This window comes from Mus pahari, chromosome 3, assembly GCF_900095145.1.
Source record: "Mus pahari chromosome 3, PAHARI_EIJ_v1.1, whole genome shotgun sequence".
Lineage (NCBI taxonomy): Eukaryota > Metazoa > Chordata > Mammalia > Rodentia > Muridae > Mus > Mus pahari.
Window position 1 is genome coordinate 2,622,716 of NC_034592.1, and position 20,813 is coordinate 2,643,528.

Here is a 20,813-nt window from a genome sequence, read left to right on the forward strand (position 1 = left end):
TACAGATCTTTCACTTGATGAATTAGAGTCACCCAAGGCATATTTTATTATTTTTGAGTATTGTGAAGGGTGTTGTTTCCCTAATTTCTTTCTCAGCTTCTTTATCCTTTGTGTAGAGAAAGCCGACTGATTTGAGTTAATTCTATATCCAGCTACTCTACTGAAGCTGTTTATCCGGTTTAGGAGTTCTCTGGTGGAATTTTTAGGGACACTTATATATACTATCATATCATCTTCAAATAGTGATATTTTGACTTTTTTCCTTTCCAATTTGCATCCCCTTGATCTCCTTTTGTTGTCTAATTGCTGTAGCTAGGTCTTCAAGTACTATATTGAATAGGTAGGGAGAAAGTGGGCAGCCTTGTCTAGTCCCTGATTTTAGTGGGATTGCTTAAAGTTTCTCTCCATTTAGTTTAATGTTGGCTACTGGTTTGTTGTATATTGTGTTTATTATGTTTAGGTATGGGCCTTGAATTCCTGTTCTTTGCTATTAGAATGGCTACTCCAGCTTGTTTCTTGGGACCATTTATTTGGAAAATTGCTTTCCAGCCTTCTACTCTGAGTTTGTGTCTGTCTTTTTCCCTGAGTTGGGTTTCCTGTATGCAGCAAAACATTGTGTCCTGTTTATGTAGCCAGTCTGTTAGTCTATGTCTTTTTATTGGGGAATTGAGTCCATTGATATTAAGAGATATTAAGGAAAAGTATTTCTTACTTCCTGTTATTTTTGTTGTTAGAGTTGGGATTCTGTTCTTGTAGCTATCTTCTTTTAGGTTTGTTGAAGGATTATTTTCTTGCTTTTTTTATGGCATCATTTTCCTCCTTGTATTGGAGTTTTTTCTTTATTATCCTTTGAAGGGCTGGATTCATAGAAAGATATTTTGTGAATTTGGTTTTGTCATGGAATACTCTGATTTCTCCATCTATGGTAAGAGTTGTGCTGGGTATAGTAGCACGGGCTGGCGTTTGTGTTCTCTTAGGGTCTGCATAACATCTGTCCAGGATCTTCTGGCTTACATAGTCTCTGGTGAGAATTCTGGTATAATTCTGATAGGTCTGCCTTTATATGTTACTTGACCTTTTTCTCTTACTGCTTTTAATATTCTATCCTTATTTAGTGCATTTGTTGTTCTGATTATTATGTGTCGGGAGGAATTTCTTTTCTGGTGCAGTCTATTTGGTGTTCTGTAGGCTTCTTGTATGTTCATGGGCATCACTTTCTTTAGGTTAGGGAAGTTTTCTTCTATAATTTTGTTGAAGATATTTACTGGTCTTTTAAGTTGAAAATCTTCATTCTCATCTATACCCATTATACTTAGGTTTGGTCTTCTTATTGTGTCCTGGATTTCCTGGGTGCTTTAAGTTAGGATCTTTTTGCATTTTGCATTTGTTTTATCCATGTTTGCTATGGGATCTTCTGCACCCGAGATTCTCTCTTTCATCTCCGGTATTCTGTTGCTGATGCTCACATCTATGGTTCCTGATTTCTTTCCTAGGTTTTGTATCTCCAGAGTTTTCTCCCTTTATGATTTCTTTATTGTTTCTATTTCCATTTTTAGATCTTGGATGATTTTGTTCAATTCTTTCACCTGTTTGGCAGTGTTTTCCTCTAACTCTTTAAGGAATTTTTGTGTTTCCTCTTTAAGGGCTTCTAGCTGTTTACCTGTGTTTTCCAGTATTTTCTTCTTAAAGTCCTCCATCATCATTATGACAAGTGACTTTAGATCCATGTTTTGCTTTTCTGGTGTGATGGTGGGAGAGTTTGGTTCTGATGACGCCAAGTAACCTTGGTTTCTGTTTTTTCCGATCTTACGCTTGCCTCCTGCCATCTGATTATCTCAAGTGCTTGCTGTCCTCAATATATCTGATTGGAGCCTGTCNNTCCTATAATCCCGGTTGATTCAGGACTCCTCAGAGTCCAGCTTTCTCTGTGATCCTGTGATTCCAGGCTCCTGTGAACGTGAGATTCTGTGTGTGTCAGAGTTCTTGGCAATCAAGCTTCCTCTGAGACCCTGAGATCCTGGTGTGACCAAGCTCCTGTTATCCTGGTGTCCTGGAATCCTAAGATCCTGGGTGTGTTACAGTGCCTGGAAGTGGTGTCTCTTCTGAGAACCGTCGGGCTTTCTGGTGTGTTCAAAAGCAAGGTGGACCAGTACTGATCAGAAGGATCCTGAGCTGCTGGCCAGGCAGGGCTCCCATGTCCTTGCTCCTTCTGTTACAGGCCCATCACAATTGGTTTGGAACAGATGTTGTTTTCCACTCACCAGTGATCCTAAGATCTTGTGGAGAGTCCTCTGGGGACTGTGGGACCATCCGCTGAGTTCGCATCCAAGGTGACCCAGAGCTGGCACCGACCAGAAGGGAGTTGCCGATTGCTGGACTTCAATACTTTAATAGCTGGACCTTGTTATTCACCATCAGGAGGAGGAAGTGGCCAAATAAGGGAATTGACCTTGGTGGCTAGCTTAGTAATCTAATCTCATGGTTTTTAGCAAGGCAGAAGGAATGAGAGAGAAAGGCAAGGTCCTGCCAGAGCCATGTTTGTCATGCTCAGTCTGGCTAGAATCCCTTTGGGTGCTAGAAAAGGTATTGAACATCATTTATCAGAGAAATAGTTGTCAAAATCCATCGAGAGCACCTTATACTTGTGAGCTCCGTGGCTTCTAAGAGGCAATGTGAGTTGACTATAGAGAAGAGGGCACAGCTATATACATGGGTCGTGGGTTAGCTATAGAGAAAAGGGCATAGCTGTACATGGGTTACTGGGGTTGTGCCACTCTGTGACTTTGTGTATTGGAGTCTAGGAATTGCCCCACAAACCACATGTCAGTCTCAGTCAGACAGAGATAGTTTATTGAGCATTCAGCCTAGGACTGACCAATCAGGGACACAGTCTAGACTCAGGAACAAGACTGTGACCCCAACCCCACCGAGGTTTTGTTTGTTTGGTTTTGCTTTTGCTTTTGCTTTTGCTTTTTCTGTGTAGCCCTGGCTATCCTGGTATTCACTCTGTAGACCAGGCTGGCCTTGAACTCAGAAATCCTCCTGCTTCTGCCTCCTAAGTACTGGGGTTAAAGGTGTGCACCACTACTGCCCAGCTTCCACAGAGGTTTTAAGCCTGAAACCCACAAACATCTATGCCAATTTATTTTACCAATCAGGAGTTAGGGATAGGGGACTTCCTTAGAAACGTATCTTTGTAGTACACTTATCCTGGCCTCATTGGTTGAGTTATTCAATTGTGGCAGGTGACTTGACTTGTATAGCATTCATGTCCCAACTTGCCAACCAGGTACCAACTTGGGTACCAGGATATACATGCCCCTTTCTGTCAAGTAGGGTGTCAATTCCCAGGGAGATCTTGGGTCCAAATTATTTGGCTATCTATACAAAGCAGTTCCAAATGACCTTATTGTGATTGGTTTCCAAGAACACCAAAGTCTGTTATGTTCTATAGACTTTGGGCTATAACAGACTTTGGGCTAATGGGTAATTCAGGAATGAAGAAGTTCACAGTAACAGTATATGAGAAAGTTTCCTTATAACAGCATAAAATGCCTGGCTAGACAGGCAACAGTTACCCAGGCCTTAACATGTACTTAACTTCTAGAGTCTAGATCATTTGCTTTCACTACAAAATAGTAGGTCACGGTTTGTTCATTTGCTTTTCTATTTAGGTCGTTTCTAGTTTTTGCTAAAATCCCACTGCAGCCATAAAGATTGTGCCTAACTGTGTGGTAATTTGTAATGTTGACTCTGGGTATGTACTGTCAGTGTCCAAGGTGATTGGCACCTAGAGCCTCCTGTATTCCAAAACCCGCAAATACTAAAGTCCTTTGTGTAAAAAAGCTTTGTGTCGCCTATAAAGTATGCATATCCTGTACAGCACCTGTAGATTGCTAATAACACTCAACACATTATAATGTTGTTAATAGTATGATGACTTATTTAGGGAACTTACTGTAAATAATAGGGAACATTTAGAGACTGGTTGTGAATTTTTATTCAATTATTATCCAAAAAGTATATGTTCGGTACAGATGCACTGTTTTTTAAGTGGTTAGTTGATTTCATAGATGCTGAACCCACAGACAGGCATATCTGGGTACTGAATAATGTGAGCATAGAGTCCAAGGTGTGAGCCCCTTCACCTTCAGCCTCGGGCACTTCGTAGGCTGCAACTTTAAAGCCACATTACCATCCTAAGTTCTGGAAGCCACTGGACTACTCCTCATTTCAAGGGTTTCATATAAACGGAGTGGCACAGTACAGATCTGTGTCCCAGGGGTGCACCAGATGAACCTGTCACCTATAGTTGTTGGCGGGGGCTGTCCAGCTTCTCTGGAGCAGTCATATGAAATACTGAAAGTTTTGTGAGTCACACACCACCCTGTCACTATTCTACTCTGCAGTAAAGCTAAAACATCCACAATAACTATAAAAAATAAGTGGCCATGTCTTCATAAATTTTTATTAGTGAACTTAAATAGAAACTTCATAATTTTCATTTTGTGTCACAAAATGCCCTTTTGGTTTGGATTTTTTGTCCAATTATTTAAAAGTGTGAAACAGTTCGTCCAGTGACCCAAATATATAAGCCTAGTTATTTGGGCGGCTGAGGTAAAGCCAACCTGAGCTACAGAGTGACTAAATGGCTAGCCTGAGCAATTTAGTGAGACCCTGTTATTAAACTCAGAATTAAAGCTTCTAGAAGACATATCTTTAGCTTGTAGGTTGGCAGTTGCTTCTGTCGCTCTTTGCCTGTCTTTTTGGCCTGGGTTTTCTCAGTGGAGCTGAGGGGGACAGCTGACAAAGCGACAGAGATTTGCCTGTCTACACCTCTCCCAGCAACTGCTGGAATTACGGGCATGCAGCCACTGGCTGCCTTTCACGTGGGACTAGAGATCTGAACTCAGGCCTTCACCCGGCAGTCAGACTCTCCCCTACTGAGCCACCTGTTTTATATTTCCCAGATAGTAACTCTTTGTAATATGCATTGTACTGATGACCTCAGGGCACAGCAGTAATTGCTTCCCTTTTATAAACTTCTTGTTTGGTTGGTTGCTTTTCCTGTTGCTGGAGTTTGAGACAGGGTCTGATTCTGTAACCCAGGCTTCTACTGCATAACCCAGGCTTGCTTTAAACTCACAGGACTATTTCAGTCTCTAGTCCTGGGATGTTAGGCCACCACACCTGTCTTTTGAAGAAGTCTTCCATCTTAGAGAAAATCAATTTAACCAAGCAATATTTGACTGCAAATGTAATTATGATCTCAAAGAACTTGGAAGACAATGCGAGAGTGGGGGGCGGGCAGGCTACTTTCATGAATTAAAAAAAAAAAAAAGTTTTTCTTCATTGGGTAGGAGAAAATTGTTTTCACTTTTCTCCACGACTTTTCAGGACAGTAGTTGAATGCTAAGAGCATATCCGGTTGTGTAATCTATTGTTCTATGTGCAGAAAGTAGCTTTAAAAGCCCTGTTGTGGCCATGCTGCCTGAAGGCATGCATCTGATATTAATGAAGTGTTACTTTGCTTTGACAAGTTTACAGGCGTCTCTCTTCTGAGCCAGCTGACGTAATTCAAAGTAGGGAAAGACCCTCCCACTTGGCCCTTGCTAACTGACTGTGATGGGCTCCTCTGCCTTGCTTGAAGTGGTCCTGAAATCAGAGAGAGTTCTTGACATCTGAAGTACGTTAGAAAGTCATGAAGTCATAGTGACTGAGATTGCACATCTCAAACTTCAGGGAAAACTGGAGCCCGTGGTGTGCTCCTGATCTGCTCGGCAAGGCAAAGCCACCTTTAGCTGGTACCTGGTCCTCGCGGCTGTACACTATTTCTCCGGCGTTCTGTACGCTGTCGGAACCGGTCTGGCATGCTTGACAGGCAGTTGGTGTCTTCTCAGACTCAATCCAGTATTCCTGGGGTAAGCAGGCAGGAAGTGTGTGTGTGTGTGGGGGGGGGGGGCTGTCCTAATGAACTATGTGCTTTGGAGAGAAACGTCAACGTTTCAATGAGCCCAAGCTACAATGGTGCTAGCTGTTTTGCTTTAAAAAAAAAAAAAAAAAAAAATTCTTGTCATTGCCGGAAATATCATATGCATTGTGTTTGAATACTAAGGTGGATTAAACAATTAAAATAGTAACTCTAATTTTAAACTTAATCTTGCTGAGATTCCATTAGTAACTAGAGGAGGGGTCAGGGACTAGGTGGGGGGAGAATGCATCTCTGGCTGGGAGCAGGCACTTGTAGATCACTCTGACAACTTGGGTTGCGCATTTGGCTTCTTTCTTTCTTTGGGGGACTTTTTCTATATAAATCAGGGAGCTTTGTCTTCAAGGGTTACAAACTAAGACTGTATTGTAGTTTATCTTCCTTTTTTTTTTTTTTAATTTATGAAGTCCAGACAGGAGAGTCCAATGTTTAAAATACTTTAAAAATTACGGAGTCTTACCATGCAAAGACTGATAGCATCTTCAGATTCAGAACTTTTACAGAAAACATCACATATTATTAATGACATTTAAAGCATGTTTTATAATATAATTTCATATAATCATTGAATTATTATTATACATCAACAGCATTGTCTAAGATTAGGAATAATGATATCTGTTTTTAAGGAGAAATTTCAAGCAAATCACATTACTTATGATATTATTTTGCATTTTCTGAGAAAGCTTTAAGAAAAAGAACATCGCCAACAGTTAAATCAGAGCTCATGAATTTACAAGTGTGATTAGCAGGATGCACAAATACTTTATCATCAATTAAATACAGATTGTCTAAAAGTTCTCTCTGGATTTCCTGGTTGCTTCAACCCACAGTGCTCTTAGTTTAAGAGAGGAAAATACATGCTAAGAAAGTAGCTGCGTGCTGCTTGTTTGTTCTGGATGCCATTATATAGGAATATTAGCCCAGCCAGTAAACCTGAGGGCACTTGGCCTAATGCCATGTGCTTAATGACTATGACTTAATTATATGTGACTAGTGACTGGATTTCACTTTATGTTTTCTAAAGGTACAGAACTTTCTTGTGTTGGTGCACACTCAGCTTTGTGTGCTCGAGGCTGGGGATATAGCTCAGTAGTAGAGACCTTGCTCAGGGTGCACAATGCACTGGCTTCGGTCCTCAAGGCTGAAAGTAAAATGGTCTACAGTTGTAGTTCCGTTCCTTAAGGCTCTATTGTGGCTGACCATTTGTTGGACGATCAAAAAGGATTTCTGGATGCTAAAAACCTAGTATATTGGCCACATTTTAAAATGTTGTGTCAACCTGTTTAGTTGTTCCTGTTTTCAGTGATACCTGGAATAATCATTTCTGGTAAGCTTGCTTGCTTTCAAAGAATTTTATCAGAAGTGAAATGGCTGCTTCTTTGTTTTTTCCTACAGAGAGATGTTAATTAGGAACATGTACAATTCACAATCTGAATTCTAAGTGCATTCAACCAATGATTTGGGTTCATTTCAGCAATGACATTGTGGACAATAATGGCGGAGGTATTTAACAGTAGAGTTAACAGTAGTGGTAATCTCTATGACTCTAAATGAGTAGTTTATCCTATGTTCATCTCATTCCTGTCTTGAGGGGCTGAGGAATCTGCCCAAGGAGATATGTTCTTTTGAACTTCTTTCCCAAGCCGGGGCTTTCTGTTCCCTTGGGCTTGGAGAGTTCTCATGTTAGGGTTTCGTTGTTGTTTAGTAGGTTTGGGTTAGTGGACAATCTTTCGTGGAGTTCAGGCTAGTCTAAAACTCAGAAGCCTCATGCTTCAGCCTCCCAAGTGCTGGGACAATGGGCAAGCACCAGCATATCTCACTGGCTTATATTTGAGGCCTCAGATGCCTGAGTACCTGAAATGACAGGTCTATGAATACTTTTGTTTTTATGTAGTTTGTGCCTCTTCTTGAATAAGACTCATAAATGAATGGATTTTTTTAAAAAAATTCAAGTTTAAAGTGACACCTCATCAAAACTATCTTCTGTGCTAGGAATCTAAACTCGGGACTTATACTTACATAGCAAGAACCTAATCAAATTAGCCATTTCTCTAGCCCAGTTATTGGAATTCAGGCTATATAATTTTGACACCATTGAATAATTTCTATGAACTAAATTCTCAGATGCAGAAATATTTGCATTCAAAGGTAGGTGTAAATGTTCTTATTCTCTATGGTCGTGCCTCTGAAGTTTTTTGAAATGATTTGTTTGACATTGCTAAGATTACAACATGCTAGCCAGACACAGGTATTCAAGGGTCTGAAGCATAGGGTCATAAAAACAGCCTGATGGTGTGGTAAGGCCCCGTTTAAGAAAGTAAAATCACCCAACCTTATAAAACTCTTGACATTATTCAGATCACCAAGTCATTTAGAGCAGAATCAGACAAAACAAGTTCCAGCGTAAGATATGGTTAGTATGGGAGCTTACTGTCGCCTCAGCTTTATGCTGTACTTTTTCATTGTCGGGGACAACCAAACCCAAGAAAGCCTCAAGTCTGCATTGATAAGGGACTAACAGGGCCTGGAGAAGGGACCTTGTGGCCGTGTGGCTGTCCCCGTTTTCTACTGGCCATTTAGAGATCTGCATCTCTTAGCATTGAGAACTGGTCGGTTTTTTTCACTACCTGATTCAACCTGTCGCTTCCTGCATGCTGGGCAGGTGCTCTACCACTGAGCTACACGACTAGCACATGATTTGTATATTGTAATGTTAGCATTGCCAAGCAAATCATTTCAGAAAGAAATACCGAAGTCACAGCCAGAGAGAATAAGAATGTTTAAACCTACTTATTGATGCAAATATTTCCATACATCTGAGAACTTAGTCCATAGAAATTATTCAATCGGGTCAAAACTATATAGCCTGAAATCCAATAACAGGTCTAGAGAAATGGCTCATTTGATTAGGATCTTGCTATATGAGTATAAGACCAGAGTTTAGACCTCTAACTCTTAGACACAATCTAGCATTTTCCATACTGTTTCTTGATAAAATACATTGAAGTTATTGCCATTTTGACCTTCAAGTAAATTATGCTGTTTGTTAACCTCACAAGTGGTAATGACCAGACTCTAGTCTAATTTCTTAGCTTTGGTATCTAACAGTGGCATTTTAATCATCAACGAAAACAAAATCTGTCTTGTGCAGCCATCTAAGGTCCTTATCCGCACTACCAGCTCCTGGGATGGACGTGCTCTTGTTGGGAAGGCGGGGCCACCAGTGCCAGCAGCAGCCCTGCAGTGTCCATTTTGTTCTGTGCTTTTCCTTGTCCTCATAGTGACTCAGACCAAACAGGGCTTTGAGCTCCTGTGTAATACGAAAGCAGATCTCAGCGTACTCATGACAAAAGATGTGATTTTATTTTTGATACTAGCTCTGGTCTCCTAGTTTGGAGCAAGATAGTTAACAATGCTAGGGGTAAGTATATAGACATGGGAGGGGCAGGAGCATCCATCCTGTTTGTCATTCCCCACCTTATTTCCTTAAAAGGATTTGTCATTCAACAGGGAGCTAGGCTAGTGGCCTTCAAGTCTAAATGACCCTCCTGTACTCACTTCCCCACAGTATAGAGGTTACGGGCTCAGAGCCATACCCAGCTTTATGCTGGGATCCAAGCTCAGGTTCCCATACTTAGGCAACAGAACCACCTCTCTAGTTGCAGTTTGTTTGTTTTAAACATAGAAAATGAATTTAGTTTATTTTTAATTCTTTTAAATCTCTCCACTGTCCTGTCTAAGAGGTTGGAAAGACCTAGAAATTGAAATGACTACCTCTCCTCCTCTTCCTCCTCCTCTTCCTCCTCCTCTTCCACCTCCTCCTCCCCCTCCTCTTTTTCTATCTCCTCCTCCCCCTACTCTTCTTCTACCTCCTCCTCATCCACCTCTTCTACGTCTTCCTCTTTTCCCCTTCTTCCACTTCCTCCTCCTTCCCCCTCCTCCTCCTCCTCCTCCCCCTTCTCTCATACTTTACATCCCAGCAGCAGTTTTTCCTCTCTCCCCTCCGAGGTCCCTCCTCGACCTTACATCCATTTTCCTTTTGTTTTCCTTCAGAAAAGAGCAGGCCTTCCAAGGGTATCAACTGAACACTGCATCACAAGTTCTAAGACTAGGCAGAAATCCACAGATCATGGTTAGGCAAGTCAACCCAGTAGGAGGAAATAGTCCCAAAGTGCAGGCAAAAAAAGTCAGAGACATCACTTGCTTCTACTTTTAGAAATCCCACAAAAACATCAGACAACACTCTTAAAGCACCTCAGGACAGCCACTTATCAGTCCTCTCCTTGAGGCACAGGAAGAATTTGAGAAAAGCATATTCAATAAAAATATCATTGTAGTTCCATTTTGTTTTTTATAGCAGTGTAGGCATTTCTGTGGCGTGAAACCCCATGAGACAGAAATCTCCCTCTTAGATTCAGGCTTGTGGCTGTTTTTGTGATTTAGTTTAATAAGGTTGAATGTTCAATAAAAATAGTTGGAAGGCTTCTCCAAAGGCTAAGTTCCATGTAGGAAGGTTTTGTGTATCCAGCACAGCTTAGCTTCCAGGCTTTTACAGTGGGCTGTGAATAATTTATGTTAATTTGACTTTTGAGTATTTCTGAAAAGAGGTTGTGTAAGCTCTCAAATGCAACAATGTTAAAAAGTAACTTTCCTGTGATGGCCAAGAATATTAATCACCTACACATGATACATATCAACAACTAAATGAAACTCAATGTGCTCCTGCAGGTGAGGAAATTCCCCTGTGCTTTGACTACAAGATAAAAAGACACATTTGCAAGTTTGCAAATGCTGAGGAACAAACATGAGTTTTCACATTGCAGACAGGACAATTCAGAGAATGATCAGGACACAAAGCAGCTGAAGATTTAGAAGTCGTAGACTCACTTTAATTCAACATGTTTGCCGAGTGGCAACAATTACTGAGTCAATTTGCCAACCGCCCCTTTAAAATGATTTAATTAAGATACATATGTTTCTCATTGTAGTCAGAGAGGGAAAACTCAACATGGCTGTGAGGACTCAATTTGAGCTTAGTAAAAGTTGGTACTTTTAAGAGACCTCAATACTATTGTTTCTTTGTGTTGGTAGGAAAATGGTGATTTGCAGGTCTAAGCCAGGCTGTGATAAGATTGGACTTCTCAGAACCTCCAGTTCACTGGTCCTGCCTGATTTTTAAGGGGTGGGATAGTGTCACTGGGACAACTAGTTGGCAGAGATGTTGTTGAGAACTGTTCACTTAAAGAGACTGGAAAAGCAGTTTTCATCAATTAATAGCACTTCCCAAACTAATAAGGGAAAGCGTGTATGAATATGAATAGCAACTACTCCTTTGCTAATTCAGTATGTGCTCAGAGCTGAGAAAATATATGCCATTTTGAGTTCTACAGCCAAGTAGAATCCCTGACCTCTCAAGGACATGTTTCCACATCCTTGCAGTATAAACTTGACATTCTAAATGTCGTGAAAGTTAGGCACTGTGTGCACCCAAGGCAAAGGGCACTGGGCAGCTGATCTTAAAACCAGGACTTTCCTTACTTAGGATGAGCTAATGCAGATCACCCAGTAAACCTCATATGAAAATCAACTCAGAACTAAAATCCATTTTCAATCCCCTCCAAGCAAGCCATTATTATTAACATGGTGTTTCTTTGTCTGAGGTGACTGATTAGAAATAAAAAGCCAGTTAATATTATTTTTCATCTCAACATATCTGTTTTTGGTAAATGAGAACATAGACTCATTCCCAGTAGGAATGTATATAAATGTAAAGATATGTCTGTGATAAGTATATTCTGTGTCTTCCCTTCCCCTCTCCCCATGGAGAAATATTTACTAGTGGTCAGAATTCTCAACAAAATCTATTTTCATGGCTGTTGATTATTATCATAGATAAAGCTACATACACTATCCATCCAGTTTCCAGGTGGATTGTGGATCTAAAGAAAATTCTGTGAGAAAGTAAGCATTATTAAATAGGAAAGATTCTTAAGGAGAGCCTGGACTGAGTCTAGCTCTTTCTGTGTCCTTGCTGTGTATTGGCCATTGCCTCATACATTAAATCTCTCTACTTACATTTTTAATTAGATGAAAAAAATAAACTTTTAACTACACTCAAGAAAATTCAAAGTATTTTCACAATTGTCTTGCTGTTTCTCTGTCCTTTATATTATAGAGTGGTCTGCAGAAACTGAGAGAAAGAACTTGCAAGCCACTATATTTACATAATTTCTTCTGTCTTTAATATACAGCAAAGGAAAGAAGGTTAATGAATTTCAGTCCAATAGTAAATCATATTCTGAATTGCCAAATTAAGAAAAAAAATCATGTAGTTTATTTTTTTAAATGATGGTCATATTTCCTTTAAAATTGCAAGCCCCTTCTAAAATGTGGAAGGTGTAATATGCATTTTGCTGATTCCATCACCAGTTCAGCACATTGAGGTGGCTGACAGCTTATACAAAGCTAAAAACTATAGATGATAATGGGGCTGAAGAGATGGCTCAGCAGTCAGAAGCACTTGCCACTACTGCAGGGGTGCTAGGTTCAGTCCCAACACCCACATGGCAGCTTAGAGCCACCTGTAATTCTGGTTCCAGAGGATCTGATGCATCCTCTGGCCTCTTCAGGCACTAAGCACGCACAGGGTATGTGCAAATACCCATGCACATACTTTAAAAATAAAGATAATTATGCATTGAAAATACAGAAATCTTGATTCAATATTTTTAGCTCCATTCACCCCCTTGACCCCCTGATGATTGCCCAGATCTAATTTGGAACTTTCTGAAAAGGATGTGTGCCCTGCTGACCAGTCTCTGACCAATAATAGTTATTAAAGATTTTTAAAAATTTATTTTATATATATGAGTGCATTGTCACTGGCCTCAGATATACCAGAAGTGGGCATCAGATCCCATTACAGATTGTTGTGAGCCACCATGTGGTTGCTGGGAATTGAACTCAGGAGCTCTGGAAGAGCAGTCAGTGCTCTAAACCACTGAGCTGTCTCTCCAGCCCCCGACCAATGATATTTTTATACCCTGCTGATTGTCCCTCTTTGTATGCAGGAGAGTTCTCTAGAAGTGGACCAGATTGATTGTATTCAACCCCTAAGCGTACTATACAGCTCACATCAACCTCACTGTAGTTTATTCTTATCCTGATAAAAGGTAATGCCATTCTGTTCTGATACTCATTCATCCTACACATGACATAATCAAGATGCCTTCTACACATTCCATCCTATGCCACTCTAGGCTTCTGTGTGAAGGAGGAAATTCATGGCATCTGGGCTTGCTTATGGCAGTAACACCAAGGAACATGGCTGTTCTATCTCACCAAGCTGTGAAGATAGAGCATGCAAGTGCCAAGTGAATGCTCTCATATGGTTGGCCAGTAATGCTGTCACAGAAGGACACTGAAGTGAAGTACAGAGGAATTGATAATTGTGATGGGAAAGACTAACTAGTTGTAACTGGTGCCTAACAAGCAGTGCATGGCTGAAAGGTATTCCAGAGGTTCATTGGTAAGAAGCTCCACCCATTCACTTTAGTTTTCTGCCTACTGGTCCTTCAGAGGAGTTTCATTCTAGTAGACTCAAAGGTTTTCAGAACACATACTGCTTAGTGTGCTATTAGAATACAAGACACTATGTGGAGTTGATTGCAGAATTGTTTTATGCATAATAATATAGGAAATGTGCCTAAAGCATCTCATAGTCTGTGATATGGGAGAAAATTTTATAGTCTATGATAAGGGAGAAAATTTTACAAGGATGCTTAGCACTTGGAAGTCACTGGCTAGTATACTAGGCTTTCTAATTTAAGCAAATGAAGGAGTAGATAACTACCATCCCAAACATTAGGGATTGGATACCAGAGTGTGTTTTGAATCCATCAGACACCCTATGTCCTTGCCATTGTTGTAAATTATGGAATTATTCGATATGGTGTGATGTGTTCATGAATATGTGTGGGTAAAAGGATACAGGTGTGTGTGTGGGGGGGCACAGCTCAATTCACCTTTTTGTTTTATTTTGTTCTTCTTATCCTTTGAGATAGTATCTTTCACTGGCCTGGAGCTTCCTGTTTAGAGAAAATGGTCTGGCTCTGCCATTCTAGCACGTGGATCACAAATACAAAGCTCCATACCTCCTCTCCTCCCCTTTTATAAGAGAGACTCTAAGTCTCTGGGCTGTAGTGTGTAGTTTTTGCTCCCCCCTTCAAACTCAGGGCAGACCATGCTACCAGCCCCCACCCAGAGAATATTGGATTTGTTGATGGAAAAAGTACAGACACACACACACTCACACACACACTCACACACACACATACACACACGCGCCCACTGCTCAATTGCCTTCTTGGCTCAATTGCTGGGCACTACTAATCCCCCATGACTAGCATGTGCTTTCAGATACTCTTAGCTCAGCACCTCTCCATCTGCCCTCAGCTTCAGTAGCTTCCTTACCTTCAGTCCCAGCTCAACACCCTAACCTCCCACCTGCAACAGTGGCCTATGGCTGCTCTGCCAGAGATCTCACATGGCTGTTCAGCTTTTCTCCCACCTTTCATCTCCCTCTTCTCCTTGCCTCTTCCTCCAGGGACCCAGCATTCCTACCTCTTTCCTTCCGCCCAACAATTGACTCCTGGCAACTTTACTGATAGGTCAGAAATCAATTGGAGAACAGGACCTTAACATCAGAACTACCCCCTACACTGGGGGTTACAGAAGTGGTGACTTCCCTGGTTCATTGAAATCCGGTTTGCGAAAACGAATTTTGATTTCCAGCTTAGGTCCTAAACCTTTACTGCTCTATGGCAAGAAAGAACTCACTGATAACCTTGTACATCCGAGAATACCAGTGCAGTCTATTTATTCCCAGAGCAATTGATACCTCTTTCTTTGATGTTAAAATGCTTTGAGTAATGCTTTATATTTCTAGGATAAATAATAGTTATTCCTGGGCTTAGCACAAGTGTATATTCTAATTTATCTTTAAAATGACTTTGATACATAAAAGTATTTGTACCTGTGGGGCTAGACAGATGGCGGAGTGGGTAAGAGTGCTTTCTCTGCAAGCCTGAGGATCTCAGTTTAAATCCTCACTTCTCATATAGGATGCTAAGTGTGGTCACACACACCTGAAACCCAACACTGTGGGAATGGAAACAGAAGCATGTCTGGGTCTTGATGTCCGCAGCCAAGCTGCAGGTTCAGTGAGAGACCTTGTTTTAAGGGACTAAGGTACAGAGAGAGCAAGACACCTGACATTATCCTTCGGCCTCCATAAGTGAGCATTACAAAGGTGTACTTCCATATAAGTACATATACTATCCATATACACAGTAAACTTTTAAAAGATATATCAGCAGATGTCTAGCATTCAACCTAAGTGGCAGAACACATTTGTCACTTAGGCATGAATCTCCGTCCAATCCCTGGCAGTGCAAAAACTAATCTAGAGCAAGCTTGACCAGTTGGATGGACAAATTACCCACCATCTCTCAGAATCAAGTTCCTTATCTTAAAACCTAAAGTAGTGATGATACTCTGCCATGGACCTCGAGGGCCCAGTAAAGTATGAAAGCAAGTATTTAACAAATACTCACTCAAAATCTTCCTGTGCTTTTCTTCCTAGTAGGAGCTGGTTCATCACCAGCTTGATAATCATCTCTCTCTCTCTCTCTCTCTCTCTCTCTCTCTCTCTCTCTCTCTCTCTCTCNCCCTCTCTCTCTCTCTCTCACACACACACACACACACACACACACACACACACACACACACACGGTCTCTGAATGAGACTCTTGATGAGGTCCCATGAAGGCTGACTATCCAGCCTTTGCCATTGTAATATGACCTAGAGATCTACTGCGTTTCCACCTTTTGTTACTTGCTCACAGGGGTGACTCAGGGCACCTTTCCTCTGTCCACCTGTGTCCTCCCCGGGCACCTTTCTGTGCTCCAGGTCAGAAGGCTGTGGGAGTCTTCTGGAGAGAGAGAAATAGCACTTGATCTAACACACTTGTGTTCAGGCACAAAGCCAGACGGAAGTGGGTTAGTCAGCTGCTTAGGATTCCACTGAGGACACAGAAGAGGCCAGACGGAAACTAAGGTCATTGTGTCTTATTTGTATTTTGTTGTGGTTGTTTTGCATATTCTTTTACAGGTGGCTAGGGGGCATTTTTAGGACAGTATCATGACATACTAGGGCAGAGGCCCAAGTGCAGGGTAATGGGGAACAGATGAGAAACAAGACAGTAAGTAGTTAGAGGTACCTGCCCTAGAACATTCCAAAAATAGGTTCATTAGCTGCACAGTGTACGCAGACTGGCAAGGTTCCGAGCATTAAATATGACATAACTATTTGAGCCACATGGGGTTTCTTTCTTCAAAGGGTCACTTTGAAAACAAAGCTTTTCCAGACTGTCAGGGCGCTTAATGTCCTACTTCAAACGCCTTGTGGTGATCTCCCTAGATCTGCAGTTGTTGAATATGGAGATTTTGTTTCATAAACTTTTCTTTTCCAAATGTAACCCATGACAGAAAAAAAATTCCATTTTTAAACTCAAAACCTCCTTTGGAAAATGGGGTTTCTTTCATAAGTGACTGACCATTTAGAGTTATTCTATACGTGGCTTGCTCTTGGGGTGATAAGTGAGATTGTATGAATGATTATAAAACATGAATAAATGCAACTCTTTTTGTGCTTCTTTTACGCTGTGAAAGTGCCTCTGCTAAACATTCAACTCATTACATCAACCAGAAAGTTCAGAGAAGACTCCCAACTGATCTTGCTTCCTACCACTGACCCATGTCTCCCCTCTGAAGTGTCTGCTCCAAATAACACCCAGTGTCAATATTGTCTAAGACAAAATCTATACCTATGTGGTTTACATGAAATCATGGGTTTCCGCACCACACAGATACCAGAAGTTGTGGCTGTTGAGGCATCGCTCCATCCCATAGCTGCTGTGTTATTGTATATTAGGATTCTTTCCTGGAGGGAGCCCTTGGATGAAGAAATCTGAGCCTCCACCCCGTTTCTTCAGAGATGTTGATGCCTCTTTCACCCAAACCTTCCAAAACTACTAAGCATTCACTTTTCCGAATGCTCATTATAGACCCCCCCCCCACCAGAAACTCCAACCTCTGCCTCCCAGGTGTCTCCTGCTCTGTACCCCCTCATCATCACTGTTTTTAAAACTCCAAAAATTCAAGTTCTTTCCATTTTCACAGTTCTTGCTTGAATTGTGCTTGAATGCCCTTCCCTGACTCTCCCATCCAATCTTGTTTTAAAATATGTTACTTTATGTGTATAGATATCTGAGTACCATGCATGTGCTTGATGCTTTAAAATGTCATTGGAATTAGAATTATAAATGTTTGTGAGGTCCTATGTGAATTCTGGAAATCAAACGTAGGTCCTTTGGAAGAACAGCAAGTGCTCATAACGGCTGAGCCATCTGTCCAGCTCCCCGCCCTTCAACCTTTCATGCACTCAGATGACCTTTCCATCTTAACACACAGAACACTCAACTCTGCTCACACACTATGTATTTGAATGTGTAAGTGTCCTGGTATGGTAAAGTAGTTAGTCACATCACTATAGAAGGGATGTCTATGAGGCAGCATCTAAATGCAGATTAGTGGTGATGTGTAATACAACTGTGGCACATGGGTGGCAGTGCTTATCCATTCTTGGTAAAATTCTAAACAAATCTTCAATTGAGTTACATAGAAATTTTGTTTCTACGAAATCATGGATGTGTTATACCTAAGACAAAAAGTTCTGTGTCTTTGAACAAAATAGAAGTAAAGTCTAAGATCCAATAATTGTCTATTCTTCATTGCTTTTCATAAGGCGCCCAGTGGGTGTATGCAGAACCAGCCTGCGGCTGCATGGAATGATAACATTCCCTGTGGCATGTTTGCATCACTGGCTGCTGTTTGCAAATGGTCTGTAATGCTCTTCCATTGCAGAGATAAGCACAAAGGCTTTAACAGACTTCAAAACCAGCCTTTTCAGTCCTATCACTCCAGACATAAGCTCCACTGAGAGCAACAACCTCGTTATCCACCATAGAAGCCTCCATATCTAGCATATTATCGTCATCAGAGTAGTAAATGTCACATGTTTAAGGCAGCAATGAATGAAGTTTCCCACATAAGTAAATGGAACAAGCATTTTCATTCAGTCAATAAATATTTACTGAGAAACTGCTATGTGCCAGGTGCTGTTGGTATACAACATCGAATGAAACCAAATTTCTGTTCTAATGAGCTTCCTCTCTCCTTATGTGAAACAATCTTGTTTCACAATGTGACACCTGGATTTCCATAGAAGGTGACGATAACCTTGGCATGAGCAGTCGTCTTAGTTCAGAATACTTACTACTTATAGCTTAGCCAACTGATTGTGAAGCAGAAGACTGACTAGGGACACCAAGCAGCAGAAGGAAAGGGGAGTTGTGACAAGATGGGAATTATGCTGAAGGAAAACAAACAGCGATGGGAGCCTAAAAATATCCTGGTTTATTTATAGAGTCTTTATGTCTGTCAAAACTTTTAATTGAGATTTTTTATCATACATAATATGTACAGCAGTATCAGAAATGCTTCAGATGACCTTCTTGTCTTGTGTTTGAGTGTGTACGTTTAGGTGGGTGTAATATACCTGTATGTGCTTGCATACTTGTGTGAAGGTGTGGAGGCCAGAGGGGGACTGGTGTTTTTCTTCGTTTGTTCTCTACCTTATGTTTTTCAAGAGTTTCTCAGTAGACCTGGTACTACGTAGTAAATGTAGGGTTCTGTCTCTCAGTGCTGTGAGTACAGATGTGCTCAGCTATTTACATCAGTGTTGGTGATCCAAACTCCTGTCCTGATGTTTGCATAAGGAGCACTTTACCAACTCAGCCATTTCCCTAGATCCCTGTGCAATCCCCCCAACTCTTATCTTAACCATTCTTCTTTTGCCCACTGTGGTAACCATCTCTTGATGTTTGCAATCTTGAACTTTATGTAGCCTAGCCTTAAATACTCTTAACAATGCCCTATCCTATTCCTAGAAGTTCAGTTCCTTGCAGGACATTTTCACTATGGCTGCTCCACTGCCACTATCAGATCTAAGTCAAAATAATTAATTGTTCATTCCCAAAGCATGGTCTACTTCTAAATCCCATAATAGTACAACCACATGTTCATGCAGATCTAGGCCAATGTATTTAGCAGTCAATGAGCACTAAAGTTCTCATCCCATTCACTTGCTGTTGCAACTGAGTTTTTTCAGCCACTTTTTTTTTAGTATTTTTTTACTTCTTACCCACAATACCTCCTCTTCCTTTCCTTCCTCTTCCTTCTCCCCTTCCTCCCCTTCTTCCCTTCCTCTCCCTCCTTTCCCTCTTCCACCTCTTTTAAAGTTAGAGTGTTACTGTGTAGTACCTTTGACTGGAATGGAATGTAGACCAGACTGGCCTCTGGTCTACATAAAAAAGATTTATTTATTGTTATTTGTAAGTACACTGTAGCTGTCTTCAGACACACCAGAAGAGGGCTTCAGATCTCATTACTGATGGTTTTGAGCCACCATGTGGTTGCTGGGAATTGAGCTCAGGACCTCTGGAAGAGGAGTCAGTGTTCTTAACCACTGTGAACCATCTCTCCAGCCCCAAAGGATATACTTTTAATTACGTTTTATTTACTTATTTTGTGTGGACATGTCTATCTGTGGCAAATACAGCCACAGTACACTTATGGAGGTCAGAGTGCAGCTTGTAGCATCAGTTATATCCTTCACCACACAGCACCAGGGGATCAAACTCAGGTTATCAAACTTAGCAAGTGAATTTAGCCTTTTCACTAGCATTAAAGCTTCTTAGAAAAGAAAAATTTCCAGCTTCCTTTGTTTTTATGTCTCAATTATTTGATGATCAGTTGTGCATAAGTAAAGGGGAATTTGGGCTCTCCTAATTTGCTCTGTCTTTGTGGTGTTTTTTCCCCGAAGTAACACCTGAGGTTGCACATCATTTGCACTCAACAGTGTGCATAACCTCATCTCTGCAAACCCGAAGTCTGTGCTATATTTGGTCAAATTATTTCTAATTTAAACATGATGGTTTTCTTGGAAGAAATTCTGTCTTTGAACTACAACAATGTCTGGCAAGGGTTTTGCCATAATTTTTTAAAGGCTATAGAAAAATAAAACCTTCTTTTGAAGTATTTCTTTGTATTGGAATGTTGAGATAAAATGTAACATTGTGACATTCTTGGTATACACTACCTGAAATTTGACAGAGCCACATTCCTTCTTATTTAAGGTCCAGTGTATCAACTATTCAAGGTTGTTTTTTTTCTGTTTTTGTATAGCCTCCCACACAAAATACTCATAATTCGAAACAGACATAGCTCAAGAAAGAAATACATGTCTTTGTTAAAGCCTAAAAGAATCCTCTTTTCTGGCTCATAGAGATAATGAGATCCAGTAAATTATAAAATAGTTTCCCTTTATAAACTAACACTTCAGGTTCCTTGAAATTCTTGGGCAATATTTTCACTCATTGAAATATACACTTCTTGGTCAGGTCATTTTACCATCTACCTGGGCCACTAAAATGTGGGATAGTTCTCCATGAAATTGCAGAACGTTTTGTGGGTGTGGTGTGTGTGCATATATGTAGGTGTGGACATGTGCACACATGTGGAAGCTAGATGAGGAAATAGGGTGTCTTCCTCTACTGCTTCATTGCCTTGAAACAGCAGTTTTACTGAGAAGTTTACTGTGTGGGCCAAACTGGATGAACATCAAAATTCTGAGATCTTC

General features: G+C 40.8%; 1 protein-coding gene across 6 annotated transcripts in view; it reads left to right on the forward strand.

The window, feature by feature from the left end:
- Cacnb2 (calcium voltage-gated channel auxiliary subunit beta 2) overlaps window positions 1-20,813 on the forward strand; it is a 355,154-nt gene that overhangs the window by 198,855 nt on the left and 135,486 nt on the right. The window contains exon 1 of one of the 6 annotated variants that reach the window (XM_021193412.2): window positions 5,675-5,921. The exons of the other annotated variants lie outside the window; for them this stretch is intronic. Within the exon in view, the coding sequence (XP_021049071.1) occupies window positions 5,871-5,921 (51 nt within the window). The 5' untranslated portion in view covers window positions 5,675-5,870. Of the gene's footprint in view, window positions 1-5,674; window positions 5,922-20,813 lie in introns of those variants that run through there. 6 annotated transcript variants of the gene reach the window in all.